The sequence below is a fragment of the Silurus meridionalis genome, chromosome 9, assembly GCF_014805685.1.
Source record: "Silurus meridionalis isolate SWU-2019-XX chromosome 9, ASM1480568v1, whole genome shotgun sequence".
Taxonomy (NCBI): domain Eukaryota; kingdom Metazoa; phylum Chordata; class Actinopteri; order Siluriformes; family Siluridae; genus Silurus; species Silurus meridionalis.
Window position 1 is genome coordinate 14,845,102 of NC_060892.1, and position 19,343 is coordinate 14,864,444.

At 37.6% G+C, this 19,343-nt stretch overlaps 1 protein-coding gene across 6 annotated transcripts in view; it reads left to right on the forward strand.

The window, feature by feature from the left end:
• mrvi1 (murine retrovirus integration site 1 homolog) overlaps positions 1–19,343 on the forward strand; it is a 38,259-nt gene that overhangs the window by 13,801 nt on the left and 5,115 nt on the right. For 4 of the 6 annotated variants that reach the window (XM_046857436.1, XM_046857433.1, XM_046857434.1 and 1 more), the window contains 17 exons: positions 157–200; positions 4,717–4,822; positions 4,958–5,102; positions 5,450–5,948; positions 8,027–8,227; positions 12,947–13,053; positions 13,228–13,292; positions 13,648–13,821; positions 14,844–14,921; positions 15,023–15,063; positions 15,165–15,221; positions 15,628–16,047; positions 16,202–16,298; positions 16,492–16,615; positions 16,708–16,738; positions 17,922–18,062; positions 19,096–19,227. In XM_046857436.1, coding sequence (XP_046713392.1) covers positions 157–200; positions 4,717–4,822; positions 4,958–5,102; positions 5,450–5,948; positions 8,027–8,227; positions 12,947–13,053; positions 13,228–13,292; positions 13,648–13,821; positions 14,844–14,921; positions 15,023–15,063; positions 15,165–15,221; positions 15,628–16,047; positions 16,202–16,298; positions 16,492–16,615; positions 16,708–16,738; positions 17,922–18,062; positions 19,096–19,227 — 2,462 coding nt within the window. The remainder of the gene's footprint in view (positions 1–156; positions 201–4,716; positions 4,823–4,957; positions 5,103–5,449; positions 5,949–8,026; positions 8,228–12,946; positions 13,054–13,227; positions 13,293–13,647; positions 13,822–14,843; positions 14,922–15,022; positions 15,064–15,164; positions 15,222–15,627; positions 16,048–16,201; positions 16,299–16,491; positions 16,616–16,707; positions 16,739–17,921; positions 18,063–19,095; positions 19,228–19,343) is intronic. The other 2 variants (XM_046857435.1, XM_046857438.1) reach the window with 2 other exon arrangements.

Here is a 19,343-nt window from a genome sequence, read left to right on the forward strand (position 1 = left end):
AAACTCGACCACCAATAGTGTCTGAACCAGCTTCAGTACGTCAGTGTAGAGAAGGCTGGCCATTTTAATGCACTGTAACACTATCATTTGCATGACGGTCCAGTGAGATGCAAATAAACCTATGTGTCTCTTTTGTAACCGCTTCCATTCAAACAGGTGTCTGCTCTCTGTACACAGGAGCTGAGGATAACAACCCAGAGGTAAGAAAAGATCTGTTTCACAGCACATATTTATACTTTTATTTTCATATTTAATGAACAGAACGACTGGATTTTTTGTGTGTGATAGGTGTCATTTAGCACTATAAATGTTTAAAATCTTTTGGAGAAAAAACATTATAGCTGGGTGATGGATGTTATGAACTACTCACTCTGAATATCATTGAATAATTCAAGGGAAGTTGCTGGAAATCTTTTGTGGTCTTACAGCCTAGAACAGAAATCAACTTATTTGGGATTGCATGTCATCAATCTCTTAAAATGGTTTATAATAATTAATGGCATTTTTACCATTTAATTTGAATATGGTGCAAATATTTGGATTGTTGTTAGTCCTTGGCCTTTAAAATGTTCTCAAACAAACTTTGAGTTCTTCAAGGCACAGGGGGGTTTAATATGAAGCTCACATTACATATAAATTACAAAATGTGGACTAAATAATAAGTGTGTGTCAGACAATGTGCAACATCCCCCAGGGAACTGTGTTTACCTAAACACACCGCAACATTCAAATATGGCACCAGAGACTTCACTTCCATTCAACAGACTGTCACGCTTACATTCACCTGATTACTAATTATCCACACCAGGTTACTAATCACTCACACCTATACACACCTTTTAGAGACGATGGCCACAAACTAGCTTTATGCTATATGTCCTATATACACGGCATCGTTTGTCAGTGTGTAACAATGTCTAGTGTATTGTCCCTGTTGAATAAGCAAACAAATAATAAAAAAAGCAATTACTACACACTCTATAGAAGACATAGGAGTGCTTGTCTTTAGTGAAATAATGCTGGGAGTTTATAATACTGACTTTCTAAGCAGTTTTCTGTTGTTTGATGTTCTGGTTTTTGATTTTGGTTTTTTGAGTCTCTAAATTTGCCTAATTTATATTGTTTGCATTTGTTTTTTATACTGTAAAACTAATTTTAAAATGTTTTATAGCAGCCTGTGGTGTTTTTTTATTTATTTATTTTTTTTATTTTTTTTTTTATATAACAGATTGAAATAATTTGCCGACTGTAGATCACAGTCAGAAACATCTGAATTCAGTCACCATCCAAAGAGTAGATTTTTGCTTTGTGTGCATGAATAAATGCAGATCTCATGAAGGAAGTTTCCATTTTAAATAAACAACAAAAAAAGCACTGGTTGTCTAGTGTAGATTGGTGGCAATGTATTTTGTTTAGGACAAGTTATTTTTTTGCCTGTAGTGTTTTATCTTAATAGTGAATAGGGTACAAACAGGCGCACTTTGGTACACAGTACACAGCAAACTGGATTGTCAGGCAAAAGAGCACACACGGCAGTAGCTGCACAGAGAGGCACAAAAAGCCTTCTCCTTAAATGGTCAAAGCTCCCAGGAGTCAAAGGGAGGCTGGCGTGGAGGGGGAAAAAAGTCAGGGAAAGGAAAAGAGAGAAAGACTGAAGCATTGGAGAAGTGGGGGAAAAAACAAGAGCTGGATTAAGAAAGTAGAGAAGAGCGAAGAAAGTAGAAGGAGCATCTTGAGGTATAGCCTGACTCTACTTTTTTATTTATTACATACTTGGACATTCCGAGAAACACAAATGATTGATGATTGTTTTTCATTTCTTACTTCTCCCTAAATGTCATTTATGAGTCAGAGTGCTGTACTGAAGAGCATTTTGTATGCAGTGTCGATTTTATGCTCTTGCCAAGAACTCTAGTTGTGTGCCAGTCAATGCAATGCCACATTTAAACCCAGTTATATAATGCTTGCGATGGTGATTGTGTTTGCTCAGCTTGTGTCTTCTGGTTATTCATTTATGATGAAGCTTCAGGTGATGCTCACCTGCCCTTGTTTTTAGCATGTCTGTTTAGATGAGTTAATTACTGTTTCCTCATTGTGCTTTGTACACCCAAATAAAAAAAAAAATCTGCTGAGCTGGAGTGGCTTACATAGCCAACAGAGACAGAGTGGAGATGTTCAGTTTCTCATGGAGCTTTTGAAAGATCTGGTCTGAGAACCCTGTGGGACCCGGCAGCCACATGACCCTCCTTGTCCTCTCCAGATTTTTTTCTTCTGAGAGCGGAACTTTTTCTGAGCAGGAAGGCGTACCAAAAATAGCTTTGGTCAATGAGAAGATCGCAACCAGAGAGACAGAGAGAGCAGCAACAAAGACACAGATGTAATTTGATTATACAGTGGGTCAACATCTATGCTGTTTGTGAACTTTACAGTCACAAAATTATAGCTTTTATTTCACATTAATAACCACAAAGTTTTCTCAATTTACATACAGACAGAAAGCGAAGGATTTACATCAACACATATTTCAAGCAGGAACATTGAGTCATGAGTCATTTAAAACAGTTGAGTCCTCATGCTGTGCATCAAGTGCAGAAGCTGCTTCAGAAAACAGACGCTTGAGTGCTGCAACATTGCTTTAGAGGTTGCAGAAGCAGAAGGTCCATTTGTCAGTGCTCAGATCATACAGCGCACACTGCAACACGTCTGTTTACATGGCCATCATGCCAGGAGGAAGCCTCTTCTGAAGCTGGCTCACAAGAAAGCCCGCAAACAATTTGCTGAAGACAACCTGTCCAAGAGCATTAATTACCGAAACCATGTCTTGTGGTCTGATAAGACCAAGATAAACTTGTGTGGCAACGCCCTGGTGAGAAGTACCAAGAAGATTGTGTCTTGCCTACAGTCAAGAATGGTGGTGGTGGTAGCATCATGGTCTGGGGCTGCATGAGTGCTGTTGTTACTGGGGAGCAGCGGGTCATTGAGGGAAACATGGATACCAACATGTACTGTGACATTCTGAAGCAGAAAATGATGCCTTTCCTTCAGAAACTGGGCTGAATGGCAGATTTCCAACATTATAATGACCCACACACACCACCAGGATGACAACTGCCTTTCTGAGGGTGAAGGTGATGGACTGGTGATGGACTGGCCATTTAAGCAGAAGGTGGAGAACACCATCTGTCTTAAATCCAGTAGCTCCATGAGGTCATTATAAAGAAGTGAAAGAGGGTCCCAGCAACAACCTGTACAGCTCTGGTGAATTCCATGCCAAGAAGGATTAAGGCAGTGCTAGATAACAATGGTGATCACGCAAAATACTGACACTTTGGACACATTTTTGACATGTTTACTGGGTGTACTCACATTTGTTGCCAGCTATTTTGACAATAATCGCTGTATAGTGAGGTTTTTTTTTTTGAGGACAGTAAATCTATACTGCTACACAAGCTGCACATTGACTACTCTAACATATATCCAAGTAAAATTTTTGTAGTGTTTTCCTACAGAAGATATACTAAAATGGTTGCCACAATGTAAGGCGTGTACTCAATTTTGTGTGATACTGGGCCAACATCTCTTCCGGCTAAGAAAGATCATAGTTTGCTCTTCAACATTCCATAACATTAGAACAGGAAGTAAAATATCTCTAAAAATAATTTCGATGACATCTCTGGTTCAGGCAGCTTAGCAACAAAAATCCAAGCAGCACTTGGGTCAATTAGATCAGTTTAAATAATTATAAAGAATAAAAATATAAATAATAAAAATTATTTTTCTGTATTAATTTGTAAATAAAGTCAGCATTATATTATAATTACGCTAAATTATTTGCAGCAATTTAGCAAGCTAAAGCACAACCCATAGCTAACTATAACTACCTCGCTAATTGGCTTAGCTAATATTGTCTTTGCTTTCAATTTTTTTCATGTTTCTGTATAAAGTAGATTATGGACTATAATGTTTTGTATTGTAGTGTTCTTTAAGCTAGCAAACTTTGGACAACTACCATATAAAACTGATCTGCCAAAGATTTTAGCTTTATTTCTTAGTATGGGCATTTTGCATCTATACCAATCTTAAAAATTAAAACAAATTCTTAATCTAATGGAAAATAGAACCTTTGAAAACTCACTCACTGGTATTTTCAGTCACAATACTAACAAAGTCTAGCAACACTAATGTGAGCTGTAGTTCTGGTTATGAAACGTTAATGTAGTTGTTGGTTTCAGTCATAAGATTAGTGAGAATGGTAGTTAATTAAATAAAAGCAGTGTGAGTGCTTGTTCCATTTATTACCACAAACATAATGGCTAATTCAAGTCATATATTTTAATCTAAAATCTTCTAAAAAGCTCTATACAAAAGATATGTACAGTCTTAACGATAATGATCTCTAGTCTCAGTAGTAATACCAGTATGCTATTACCAGTTATAGAACGCTACGTTTTGCACTAGTTCTACTTATAAGACTAGTGAGAATACTTGTTGCAGTAACAATGCTAATTAGAGCACACATTCCAGTCATAAAAGTAGTGTAAATATTTATGGTATCATTAATTGAGAATAATAAGTTATTAAAGTGCTAGAAGAACAAGCCAGATTGACTGAATTTACAAGCCACCTTTTCCAAAGTTTATTATGGAGTATTCACAGTTATTAAGATACATGTATTGAATTGAGTTTTTGTGGAACCCAACAGCATCTGTGTTTCAGAGCACATCCCTGGACAAAGATGATACAACTAGAACTCTGAATGACTTTTCTGGACTATTGGTGACAAGTGAAAGTGCTTTCCTGTCAGACTCTTTGTGTTCTTTAGGTACTGCGTGCATCATCATCATATTACAGACATGAAATTATCTTTGTTTCAGTGTAATGTCTCATTTTATTCCGTTTGACATTCATCAGCAACAAAAAGTAATGTTGGTTCCTGACTGTTTGGATTATCTTCCAGTGGGACTCGTTAACAAACAAAATCCACCAGAGGGAAACGGCAGTGAGCGAGGATCCACTGCTGCTCACAACCCTGTTCCGGAAACTTCCCAGAGTGTTGCCTGTGAGGAGCGAAGGCGCCATGGCACACAGGAGAATGGAGTCGGGTGAGTGTTTACATTCTTCCAGTTCTTGCAGGATGAGTCGTGTGTGTTTATGTAAAATCCCCTCACAAAGAGGTGAGATTGTGCAGAAACGCCAGAGTTTACATTGTCACCCACCGAAGCGTCGATTAATTACTAGAGGCTCTCTACAAGTTCCTGCTAAAATCCTGAGTGCTTTTAGTTTGGAATGAAAGGCCCATGTGTCACGTTGTCTAAGGACATGTTTTTGTTGCTTAGGTAATACAACAGGATATGTTCTCCACTGCTATTATGCACAATGATGAACTGCTTCTAGTAGGGCCTGTTTAGTATTTATCAAGTCTAATATTTACCTCCTGGTTCTACTTCAGGTCAAAGGAACCAGATGACAAAGATGACTTTCTAATAAAGTCTGGAGAACGGAAGAACATTGGAGTTTCCCTAGAAGAAGCTGTATATAATAAAACCCTCAAGCTAGAGGAAAAAGAATATCCCAACTGTAAACCAGACAACACAGGAAGAAGGCAAAATTTAGAAACTTCTGCAAGTTCTGAATCAGGACAGAATACAAAGTGTGAAGTCTTTGAGAGCGTGCAGAGAGGGGACTCTTCAGAACGGAAGCAGTGTGACCAAATTTTCCGAACACGTAAATTTCTTTTACGTGAAGTTGCATCGGAGAGCAATAGAAGTTGGAAAGAGGAATCGGGAACAAGTACAGGAAGCAAAGAGGTGACAAATGGGAATGTAAAGGATTTATCAACAAATTGCAGCACTTCAGAATCTGGGAACAGACAAGGTTCTGATGTATATGAAGGTAGAAGTGTTCAAATCTGTCAAGAACAAACTGCACAACTGGTTGGAACACTAAAGGTAATAATTTTTTTTTCTTGTATTCTTAAATCAGTTGATTTATTTTGTGGTGTGGGGTAAATAATTATTCTCACATTTGCCTATTAAGTATGGAATCTTACAACTTGATAATTCCTCCCCCCCCCAAATGAAACATGTAGTCTGTGGTTTTAAAATATACCACCTTAAATATTCATTTTTGTTTTATATATTTATTTTAACTGTCTCGCACAAAGCTTTTCAAACCTTTATGTTGATTTTATGTTTGTAATCACACTAACATGGAACATTTTGTTTGCTTTTCCAATACAACTGACCCAAACTTCCCCAAAAGAGATATCCATGTCATATTCAAATATTTTTTTTTTTTTTTTACATTAATTTAGAGAAGGGAACAATAAGGTTGGTGTCCTACATGTAGGCTCAAATCCTCATACCCTAAGCCTTTTAACACACACAAATATGTTAAGCAAATTAATAAATTTAAAATGATTTATGTAGATTATTTCCTAATAGAGAGAAATGTAGATAATTTTCCTGTTAGAAAGAGTTACAGTATGGCAAACCCATTAATAGGTACTAAACCTCAAAAACCCTTATTTAGCTAATCATTTCCCGAATAATCATTTTCTCCAAGAGTGTACTGTATTAGTATTTAAGTGTATTACCAATTGCCAATGAACTTGTATTAAATAGTTCCTGTTGACAGCTTAGTACAAAAATAGATCCAATAGGAAACTTTGTCAACCTTACAATCAACATGATCCAGTACCAAACGCCTGACTTTTCTGATTAGTCCAAGTTGCATTTGGATGTAAAATGCCGATGCTGTTTTGAATCTGCCGATTTCTTAAAATCCTACAATAATATTGGAATGCGTGATGCTTAAGAAGTCTTGTAAAATATAGTACAATTCAAAGTCACTTTTTGGAAAGTTGGTGGAGAGGGGGGAATTTGGTGGAGGGGGTGTAACTCTAAGGGATCGCCTTGTTCTGATTAAACTTCAGATTAAAACAAGAAAAACGGGAAGTGTAGCTTTGCATCAGTGTTGCATCTGTACATTTTCTATGTTCAGTACATGACCTTTTCAGCTCAACGGCTATCATCATCATTTTTGTAAGCGGTGATGCCCCACAGGCTTGGATGTTCCTGTTTCTTTGGATGATAGAATGTGATAATCACAATCTGATTGTTCTTCCTTTTAAGGGCTACCAGTTTAGTTTCAGCATATAAGATTAAGAAAAATGAAGGCAACTGACTTGGTCAAAAATAGAGAAGGCCACAGAGATTGTAGATTGGTGTTTCTTTGCATGCCTGAACTGAAAAAGCAGAGTGAGTTTCAGGTTCATAAAAAGCCTGTCTGGTTGTTGCTATGATTCCATGGTAAATATTTAAAAATCACAAGCCGGTTAAAAAACAGCAGCTTGTTAATTTTAATTGCTATTACTTGAAGTTTGGTAACAACCCACATTCCTTTTTCCTGTGAATTCTCCAAAGGATTTCTGCTATAGGAAGTTAATTTAGGCGTTTACCTTTCTGCAAAACAGTCTCACTCATTCTCTCTTGGGTTTCTCTTCCTATCTTTCCATCTTTAAAAACACAGTAACAGAAACAGTGTCTCCCTTTTTTGTTTGGATTAACATGAACCCAAAGATAGCCTTTGTAGTATTTAGAATAAAATGAAAGTAGATGGTAATGGGTTCAGGAATTCGTCCCTTTGGGAGTTTGAAGTAGACTCCGGATTTGGCTTTCAGTGTTTGAGCTCCATCTTTGAGAAAGTTATGAGAGAGTTGTTTTCTGCGGCACGTTGTAACTGAGATACATAATTAAAACACGTTTACAACTTTATAAACAATGTGTGCTGCACTGGGAATGCTATATATATATATATATATATATATATATATATATATATATTGCCATCAATTTTGCATGAGAAACCATTTCCTCTCAGACTCCTTTGGTAAATGCAGAGTGATGGATATTGTATATAAATGGAATGATGTGAAGGCTGTCGGTATTAATCACACAACACCCTCTAGCTCTAAACCTGAATATGCATTTGGTTTGAAAATCTGTGTAATGTTAACTTGATGCAGAAAGAAATCTCTGCTGAATGTGAAGAAGCAGGATCTCCGGCAAACCCAGCAGCTTCTTCAAAGTCTCCAAAGTCCCACACTCCTTCCTTTTTCCCTCGCACTCACTCTCGCCTTCCGACCACCCCCACTATGCCCACTGTACCTGAAGAGGAAGAAGATTCTCCCGAGGAGATTGACAGCACCTCCAGCTCCCCATCCTCCGTAAGTCTAGAGTATTTACACTATTCTTTACCACTTAGATTAAGCTAAAGAAGAGCTGCTTGCTGGATGAAAAAAATTGGTCATCGTAAAACTTCATTTGGATGTTTTTTTTTTTTCTTTTGAATAAGTGTGAGTTCCCCATTTCTGTAATTAGCTATTGATTATATAATGAGCTAGAACACACAATTTAAAACTGGCTATGAACAAATTTATCTGTGAATCACTTACATGAGAAATGCGATCCTTAAAAATTAGCAGAAAAATTATACCTTACATTTGATCTTGATTTTTGAAAGAAGACAAAATTGATTGATCAGCTTGAAATGGTATGATTCTTTATTATTACACTGTTGATTTAAAATTGTTTCTATTGTGAACCAAAATAAATTTAGAAACTGAGAAGATAAGACTCAAATAAGACTAGATATTTTATAGGTATTAAGTATGTGTCTACCCAACTCGCTGCAACGGCTGACCTGTGTTACTAGAAGATTTAGCACATGCTATGATTTGAAGGGAAAAGTGTCTGAAATGTAGAATTTATTTATTTATTTATTTATTTTTAGTCATTTTTTTTTATTGAGACATACACAACATGAAAGAGTACATTTTGCTTTAGATAAATTTAAAAAAAATAAATCAGGTAATAAAAAGTTATAAAAAATAAACAACTTTTTGTAGGTTTTACAATTAAAATATAAAATGTTTTTAACTTTCAGTTTTAAAAACCTCTTAAAAATTATTACTGTGCTACCAAAAAGGCAGATTGTATAGTATGTATTAACATGAACTCGACCCAAATGATCAGCATCAAGTTTTTTTTACCCATTCTTTTACTCCAAAGAGTACTTTTGGCCATTTGCATCACCCAGAACTTCACACAAACTTTTTACCTGTTCATACTGGACTTTTTGGCTAATTTTGTGACCTCTTGCTTCCTATTTGACTTTGTGCTGGTCATATTGACTCTGTCTTAAATAAATAAAAAATAAAAAAAAAGACAGGATTGACTGTTAAAGCCACTGCATTATACTTGAAAGAGTAGAAACATCCCACACAGATGCTCATACAGTTCATGTCCAAGATAAGATTCCACTCCTGGCCAATATTAAACTATTAAAATCTAATCTTAAAGAATTTAAAGGACAAACAAATAAAAGTGGGTCTCTTCTCTGTGATTGCAGAATTACGCTCGCTGTTGGAGGTCATGTCTGTGTCTTGATTAAGAATTCTGTATTATTCATTATCAGAGGATTTAAAAATACAACAGTCCTTGTATAGTGAATGTTGAACTTTTGTAAATGAGAAATGTTGCTTTGAATTTATTAAAGCAGAAAGGAAATAAGTGTAGATGGTCACAAACCTTCTGATGGACACACATGTCAGCTGCTTTCCCATGAGGCAGGTCTGTTTGTGTGTGTTTTATCATGGGAACTTAAGTTTTTGTCTTCCTGTGGAAGTTCTGGAGAACAACAGATTTTTTATTATTGTTGGAGATTGCAAATGTGAATCCAACCAAATCTTTTCTCAGTGCATGTTATGCTGCCCTGTGATGCCGTATGGGCATTAAAAAAAATATATGCTGATGTTCGCTTCATGCACACTGCATTGAAAGAAAGAGTTGCCTGGAACATTTACAGTTAAGAGAAACTGGGTGGGGAAAAAAACAAAAAAGTTTCCATCTATGCTACATCTGCTGCACCCATTTTTTTTATTTTATTAATTCTTAATTTAAATACAGTGGAACCCGGTTATGTCGACGTCCTAGGGGGTTGCCAAAAAGCATCGAGATAACCGATGATCGAGATAAACGAAAATCAAAATGGCGGCAATATATTAACGTGCTTGAAATTTCTTTATGTACATGATGTGCGTTAATAAATGAGAATGTGCATGCCTTCAGCGTGTCAGGTGCTTTCTCGGCCGCTTTCTCTGAAGCTCCCGGCTTCAATCGCGCACATATGGTACTCGTTTATCATCATCACCAGCTCCTATTTAAACTTCCACCCTCTCACCATCCGTTATTGTTGGTATATGTTGGTTTACGGCGGTCGTTGTTATCGCTTATGCGTATCCCGGTACGTGCCTTCCCACCGGCACTCTCTCAACGGCTGCGCTTTTCTTCCCAAATCGGATCGCGGATTCCCCATCGATCCTGCCGTTGTTCATTCTATGCTTTTGCTGCTCATCCCACGTTCTCCCGTGTGATGTTCAGTGCCGCGCTTCTACTTTCACCTCCCATTCATCGCATAACATTTAACAACAAAAGGCATATGTGCACTAACTAACAGCAGAGATTCACCAGTATACAATACAACACCTGTAGCATCTGTAAGGCTTGATTTTTCCGCCACTTCCGCGAGTTCTTCTGCGGCTGCACCGAGATAACCGGCGTTAAATGGCAAATTTTTCCCCCCTTGTGCTCAAGATATCAGGGTTCGGCGACATAACCGATAAAAAAATGCTTAGACAAAGCGAGAATTTGGCGGTTCCACTTCAAAAACGTCGACTTAATAGGGTTGTCTAGTTAATCGAGGTCGAGATAAGTGGGTTCCACTGTATTACAAACCAGATGCGAAAAAAAAAGTTGTGACACTGTACAAATTGTAAATAAAAAATGAATGCAATAATTTAAAAATCTCATAAACTTATATTTTATTCACAATAGAATATAGATAAAATATCAAATGTTGAAAGTGAGACATTTTGAAATGTCATGCCAAATATTGGCTCATTTTCGATTTCATGAGCTACACATTCCAAAAAAGTTGGGACAGGTAGCAATAAGAGGCCGGAAAAGTTAAATGTACATATAAGGAACAGCTGGAGGACCAATTTGCAACTTATTAGATCAATTGGCAACTTGATTGGGTATAAAAAGAGCCTCTAAGAGTGGCAGTGTCTCTCAGAATTCAAGATGGGCAGAGAATCACTAATTCCCTCAATGCTGTGGCAAAAAATAGAGGAGCAATATCAGAAGAAAAATTGCAAAAAGTTTGAAGTTATCATCATCTACAGTGCACAATATCATCCAAAGTTTCAGAGAATCTGGAACAATCTCTGTGCATAAGGGTCAAGGCTGGAAAACCATACTGGATGCCCGTGATCTTCGGGCCCTTAAACGGCACTGCATCACATACAGGAATGCTACTGTAATGGAAATCACAACATGGGCTCAGGAATACTTCCAGACAACATTGTCAGTCAACAGAATCCACTGTGCCATTCGCCATTGCCGGATAAAACTCTATAGGTAAAAAGAGAAGCCATATCTAAACATGATCCAGAAGCGCAGACGTTTTCTTTGGGCCAAGCCTCATTTAAAATAGACTGTGGCAAAGTGGAAAACTGTTCTGTGGTCAGACGAATCAAAATTTGAAGTTCTTTTAGGAAAACTGGGACGCCATGTCATCCGGATTAAAGAGGATAAGGACAACCCAAGTTGTTATCAGCGCTTAGTTCAGAAGCCTGCATATCTGATGGTGTGGGGTTGCATTAGAGTGTGTGGCATGGGCAGCTTACACATCTGGAAAGGCATCATCAATGCAGAAAGGTATCTCCAAGTTCTAGAACAACATATGCTCTTATCCAGACATCGTCTCTTTCAGGATAGACCTTGCATTTTCCAACATGACAATGCCAGACCACATAATTCCTATTCTAAACTTGAGAAACTTGTCTCCTCAGTCCCCAGACGTTTGCAGACTGTTATAAAAAGAAGAGGGGATGCCACACAGTTTTAAACATGGCCTTGTCCCAACTTTTTTGAGATGTGTTGATGCCATGAAATTAAAAATCAACTTATTTTTCCCTTAAAATTTTACATTTTCTCAGTTTAAACATTTGATATGTCATCTATGTTGTATTCTGAATAAAATATTAAAATTTGAAACTTCCACATCATTGCATTCTGTTTTTATTCACAATTTGTACAGTGTCCCAACTTTTCTGGAATAGAGTTTGTACATGCTGGCTAAAAAAACACAAAAACATGATTTTTTCCTGCATGGTGTGCTTTGAATGGCCCTTGCTTTTTTCTTTAATGTCACAAACACCTGCCGTTCTAGAAAAATTATCATCATGGTCATCTGATAAGCAGAGTGACTGTTGCCACTCCAAAATTGCTTGGTTTTTTTAGAGTTCTATACTACACCTATTTTTTTTTTTTATTTATTAATAAACGTGTCATTTCTAGTTATTTTGTTAAAGAATGATTGAAAAGTTTTTGTTAGAAACTATAAATACTACTCTCTCTCTCTCTCTCTCTCTCTCTCTCTCTCTCTCTCTCTCTCTCTCTCTCTCTCTCTGTCTCTGTGTTTAATACACTATAAATCCCAAGCTCTCCTGGATTTTGTGTGTGGCTGACACAAAACACAAGACTTGCTCTTGAAACCCTGAAGACTTTCTCTTGATGCAAATCTGACTGTTGCAAGCACTGACACTAGAGGATCATGTGTTAAAACAATTTGTCAACATTTTGGCAAATAACATGTTTTTATCTGCTTAGAATTGAACTGTGTAGAATGTTTGCCATACAAGTCCCTGTAAATGTAGCTGTTACTATAAAAATGGTAATAAATTAGAACTGAGAACATTAAATTAAACCATAAACCAACCAGTCATAAAAATTTAACAGCCAATGCTATCGGCCAAGCTGTGCGACTTGAGAATGTAGCATTTTATAAATTGTGTTTTAGATTGTGTTTTTACACTTTTCAGGTTATGCCAGTTGAGTCCAAACTAGTGAATGTAACCCTGTTGCCTCCTGCTATCGTTCTGCCGAGACAAGTCAACAAGCAGGAGCCAAGGCCATTAAAGGAAGCCAGGTTTACCTTTTTATTATTCAAGCTTCCATTAACACTTTATTCCTTCAACCTACAACTGTTATATACATTTTTATATACAGTATATATTTCATTTCATTGTCTATGTACATGTACCTTGCACAATGACAAAGTTGAATCTAATCTAATCTATATATATTATTTTTTCCATCTCAGACCACATAGTCCGAGACCTCGTCTTGCAAGGAATTCCAGCTCCTCTGGACCAATCACAACAGTAGGTATGTTATGCAAGCTTAATCCCAAAGTTTGTCTCATGTTGAATATGTGGTTTTATTTTACTTATAACTAACTGGTCTGATTACTGAAACTGGGACTCAAAGTCAGAATGCATTTCCAGGTTGAGTTACAACTCCAGCATTTACAGATTTGGAACAGGCCCTTGTAATTGTCTATATTTGGTCATTGTAGAAGTAGGAAACATGAGAGTCCAGCTGTGAGGCTATTTTGGGGAAACAAATGCAGAGGACTAAGATGGTGGTGGTGGTGGTGATGAAGCTCTGATTAGTGTCTTTTGGCATAATACATTAGGAAAGTGTGCATGTTTACGTGTGTGTATGTGTATATATGTGACAGATAATGATGGTTACGTGATAGACCTGGTAAAAGATGAGCTTCCAGAGATGCAGCTGTCTGATGAGGACCGGCAGAAGAACCTAGAGCTGCTAGAGGAGGCAAAGAAAGTGAGCGATCGTTTCCTGACCCGGAGGGGACGTCGATCTACGTGTAGCCTCACAGAGTCTCCTACAGGTAACCGTAATGATCGCATGCATTCAGCTTTTTAGATGTCAGCTCTAAACCCAACCATAAGCTTATAGTATAAAGATAAAACAGTCAGGAAATGCTATTAAAGGACAACAATAAAATATGGTGTGATGATGTGAATTGCAAAGCTGATTAACTGTTACTGCTCCAGATTTTTTTTTTTCATTTCCAATAAAGGCACATTCTGAAGTGTTTCCTTTTCACTTATAACACAGCAATTTATGTACAGCCAACATATTGTAATGTAATACATTTATACTTGCATTTAATGCCATCTTACCACAAAAAAAAAGTAAATTTTTGTTGTCATTTGTTGAAGGGGCTATAAAAAAATGTTTTTCTCTCTCACTTTTGTTTTTTATCTTGTTCTTGGAAAAAAAAAACATGTTATGTTAGTGGAGAAAAAAAAAAATACTAATTGTAACCTGCAGAAAACCTACTGACTGTTCCAAAGCCTTGACACAACAGACTCTCTTCCATTAATACTAAATAAGCATTTACTCACTGTGAATTTCAACATATAAACAACAATTACAAACATTTTCATCTGTTTTTACATAACGCCCAAATGCAGCTCCTGAGCTGATACCATAAAAGAGAGAAAGTGAACGATGGATTTGTCCTGTGTATCATTTTATACCACACCAGTGTGTAATCTAAATGGATATTGCTATTAATTAAGACACAATTTTTTCGATTCTTTCTATTATTTAAATATACATTTAATTGAACCAACTGTTTTTCCTATGCCTTTTCACTAACCCCATTATTATTACTCATTATGTAAATTTTCAAGTATCGTGATGTGAATATTTCTGCCATATCAGTGAGCGTTACTCCACTCTTCAGTCCACTCTGCCATGCAGAATTTTACTAAACTCCTGGTTTCAATAAATATAACTGTATATTCTGTACAGTTAGCATTACATGCAAAACATTAAAGCTCAAAGCATTAGTCATGCATGCAAATTTATGTTCACTTAGCATTCATCGGATTTCCGTTTCAGCTCTCTCGCCTAACCCGACTCCAGGCTCCTCTCCTGTACCCTCGAGAAGCAGCTCCTTCTCAGCACCAGCACAAATAGGTACAGATGCTGTAGGGTACAGCTCACTAGTTAAAATTTATTATGTATTTAATATAAAATCATTGTGTAAATGATTGTTTTTTTTCTGCATTTATCTACAGAGGTTCTAGCAAATCCTCCTTCAAGCCCATCCACAAGCCAGGTTGGTTGTCTGGAATTCACAAAGTCATTACAACACATAAGATGAGCTTAAGATGTCTTTTGTTGATTTGCTTTAAAATTAATGATTGATTATTTGGGCAGAGGTTGGAGGTACCTGCAGTGCGTGACCACGGGGAAGCAAATAAGCCTGAGCAGGAGGTCAGTCTAGCTTCTCATCACATATTACTATTTATCTGTTGAGCTGTTGTTTTTTATCCACTCATATATGTTTATGGCAATTATTTAGCTGAAGACAGCTCATCAGACAACAGAATAGCTATAAGGCTAGAGACTTTATCTCAGAAAGGGAGCAATTTTCAAAATGTTTGTAGTTTTCTTGATGTGCCCCCTCTAGTCTGATTAGTGAAGTTTGAGTTTGACTAAAATCTCATATGTTAATATTTCAAGGAGGCATACATAATTGTTTGTAAATTGCTTAGCATAAATAGCAGATTTGAATGAATTCAGAGGTTCTACTGTAGGTTTTGTTCTACGGACCGGGTCATATCTAAACGTATCCAAATCATATCCAAACCAAATTAATACATTTTTCTCCTTCATGTAGACTCTGGTGAAGCTTGTAGAATGGAAATCGCCTGAGAAGCGCAAGGTTTCCTCTGGCACATTGACCCCTCGCCACACCGCTTCTGTTCCAGCCAAAGAACTCATCATATCAACAGAGCAGTGTGCCTCCATGGACCGAGGAAAAAAGCCAACTTCAGGCCCTGCAGTACAGAACCCGGATAGTCAGGCTCCGGCAACTGGAGTGGCAAAGCCCGTACCACGGCTAGCCATGCAGCAAGCTCCATGCACGGCAGAGATAAAGACCATTGGGGCCTTTCCCCCACTCATGAGAGCAGTCTCCTGGGATACGGTGGGCTCTCTGAACATGAGGAATGGGGGACCAAAAGGTGAAGACAGCTTCTCTTACTCTGACAGCCTGAAGCCTCCTGTGAATCCCCAGAAATTGTCTAAACTGCGGGAGGTAATTCTGAAGATTCATGGTACTGCCTGTTTGCTATTTATAGCTCACTTAAGATTTTAGATCTTTGGAATAAAAAAAGAAGACGTTTATTTGATGGTCTTATATGGCCAAATAGTAACAGAAAATAGCTCACACGAAGTGTTTTATTATTCAGGAACATAAGCTCTTGAGGAACCAGAGCATCTCGGGGTCAAAGCTGCCAGATCTGAGCGAGACAGCCGAACAAGATCGAGGCGCGGCCTACAGTAAGGGTTAGCATTTACTCTTCATCTTGCTATGACCTATAAATTGTTTTCTCAAAAATAAATGTACAAAACATGCAGTTACATGCCCATACCACAAGATGTCTATGCATGTCATTCCGAACACACAGTAGAGATACTTTATGACACTAGCAAAGGTGTATTTTTTTATTAGAATAACACATTTCATTGTCACTGTTAGATCCCTCATCTTCTACAACTGAGTCCACAGGAGATGGGGAGACAAAAGAGAGAGCAGATGCCATGCCCAACATATCAGACTTGATGCTTCGCAAACTCAAACTACACAGAGGCTTACCAGGCTGGTGAGCGTTTCACACATTACAAAATCTTTATATGATATTTTTCATCTGTATCATTAAAACCCCAATCTAAATCTCCATGCCCTTTGTTTCAGTGCCCCTCCACTTACAGAGAAAGAAGTCGAGGTTGGTCTCATCTCATTTCTAACTGTAGCCTTTTGCTTATGTGCGTGTGTCTTATCTGGGGTATAAATTGCATTTTCATAAAGTGGGAAAGCTCTATTTAATGGGTACCAAACATTGGTACTTTAACATTACTGTTTAATGTTAATACATTTTTTTATATAATGTTAAGTTCAGTTTTCATATCTAAAATATATTGAGCCCTGACCGGAAAGTTCTAGTTCTAGACCTGTAAGTACTTTCTATTTTTGGAATTTCTTGAAACAGCAAGAAATATTGATGTACTTTAAAGCAATGTTATAAATATGATGTAATTTATAACTGTTAGCAATGCAATCAAAAAAACGTCTGAGAAGCTTATAGTCCACAACTGGAATGTAAAAATGACAAAGGCTGAACTAGAAATTGAATTCACATGTAAATCAAAGGTCCTGAAGCTTTGCTGTGTTTCAGAGTAGGACAGGAAGAACAATAGAGAGTTTATTACATAAACCTTATTAGAGGTGGGATTATAAGGATGATTATAAAGATAACATTTTATTACACAGAGATGAGTCATGGATGTTGTAACCAATATTTGCCACTGGTCATTCGTACACCGTGTCCTTGAAAGTGTTTTGAAAGTACGAATGTATGGAAAAATCCTTGGCGCTCTCAAGCCCAGTTTAGGACCGACCAATTTGTAAGGTCTTAGTGGTTTCCTGTTCCCTATGTAGAAGCACAAACATTCCTCGATGCCTGGATGTGAGCTGCTCCCAGGATGACGCTAGCAAACTCATCAAGGTCATGGACTGGTATTCTGCTCTCAGCTAGTTTTTTGACTCCTTGCAGTCAAGCTTAGTTATTCGCTGCATCTTGCATTGATCATAACTATAAAAACAAATAGTCTTAAAGGACATTTCTGCATCTAACTACATCGCTGTTTTGTCTAATGAGCAAAATAAAGGACATAACAAATAGGCATTATTGTTATTCTCAGGGAAGGTTTATAGGTCACTGTGGGTTTATCAAATGCCAAGATTATCTTTTTGTTGACCTCTTTATGGCATCCAAGGTATGATAGCCCTTGTTTATGACTGTCATCTTTCAGATTGGTTTCCAGTTGAACTTCTATGTTTCCTCTGGTGCGTATTGTTTTTTCTATGTTCAGCTGACAAATGACGCAAGATGTATCCTCTCCCTGTAGAATGCCTTTGTGCAGCTGTCTCTAGCTTTCCGCAATGACAACTACACACTGGACACGAGACTGAAACAGGCTGAGAGGGAGCGCAACCTTACAGAGGAGAATGCTGAGAAGGAACTGGAAGATTTTAAAACCTCAATTAAGGTGAGCCTAGTGAGGAACAACTGACCCCATAGTACTCATAGAGAAGTTTTCTTCACACCTTTTGATGGGTGTGCAAGGTCTCACTATGGGTATTAACCCCAGACATGAAGGTACACAGATGAGGATGGGTTCCCTCTTGAGTCTGGTTCCTCTCAAGGTTTCTTCCTTATGCCATCTCAGGGAGTTTTTCCTTGGCACAGTTGCTCATCAGGGACAAACTTACTTACAAAGAACATATTTACTTTTAATCACCACATTACCTGTCTAAAGCTGCTTTGAGACAATGTTCATTGTTAAAAGCGCTATACAAATAGAAATGAATTGAATTGAATTGAAGGTAGGTAAATGTTGATTTACAGCTGAACAGTTATGCAAAAATGAAGAATGATGGACATCCAGAGGTAATGTACTGAAATGTTAAGAACCCAGTCATAAGATTAAACAAAGTACTGCACTCCACTTGATGTATTTCACCTGTTCAAAGACATGCTCATAGACTTCAGGAAGAAGTCTAAAGGACAGGATTTGCTGTTTATGTCTGGGTAGTGCAGCACTATGAAGAAAAGCATTAGAACGTATTGAGAGTATGTAAAAACTCTGGGATAGCATATTCCCCATGAAGACTAAATAGCAGACCCAGAACTGAGCCTTGAGGCACACCACTTCACATTGTATGCCCCTAGTGCTGCATAGCCAGTGCAGGGCTGAACCAATAAAGCAAATATTGTGGTCAACTGTTTTAAAACCTGCAACATGCACAAAGACATTGTCTGGGTTTACTCATGTTGTGGATAACATTAGATCCTTCTGTCTATTTGTGACTCAATAATTTGCAATGTAAATAATTTGGGTTGGGGTGCATGAATAAACTCTTTAGTCTCTTGGCTGTGATAAGAACTTCATTGTTGGAGCTGTGAGAATAGAATTTTTAGCAGATACTACAGTTGTCTATTAGTGTTGCAGTAAATGCAGTCATGCTCCCCCCAGGCCAGAGAGCAAAGGTTACATCTTTTTTTTTCTGTTTGTAATTCAGAGCACAGTGTCTCTATGGCAGAATGCAGACCAGAGGGAGTTTTACCAGCGTCTCATCGAGACTGTAGCTGTGCTGCACCGCCTCGCCAACCGTTTGTCCAGCCGGGCAGAGATGGTGGGTGCAGTGCGACAGGTAAGACTGTACACACACTGCTGTAAAACTCTTGTGAATAAACTCCTAATGCCCACATCCTTATTTTTTTTCAGTCCCTTAAAGGGGACAGGAATGTGCCTTTTCCCAGCAGATAA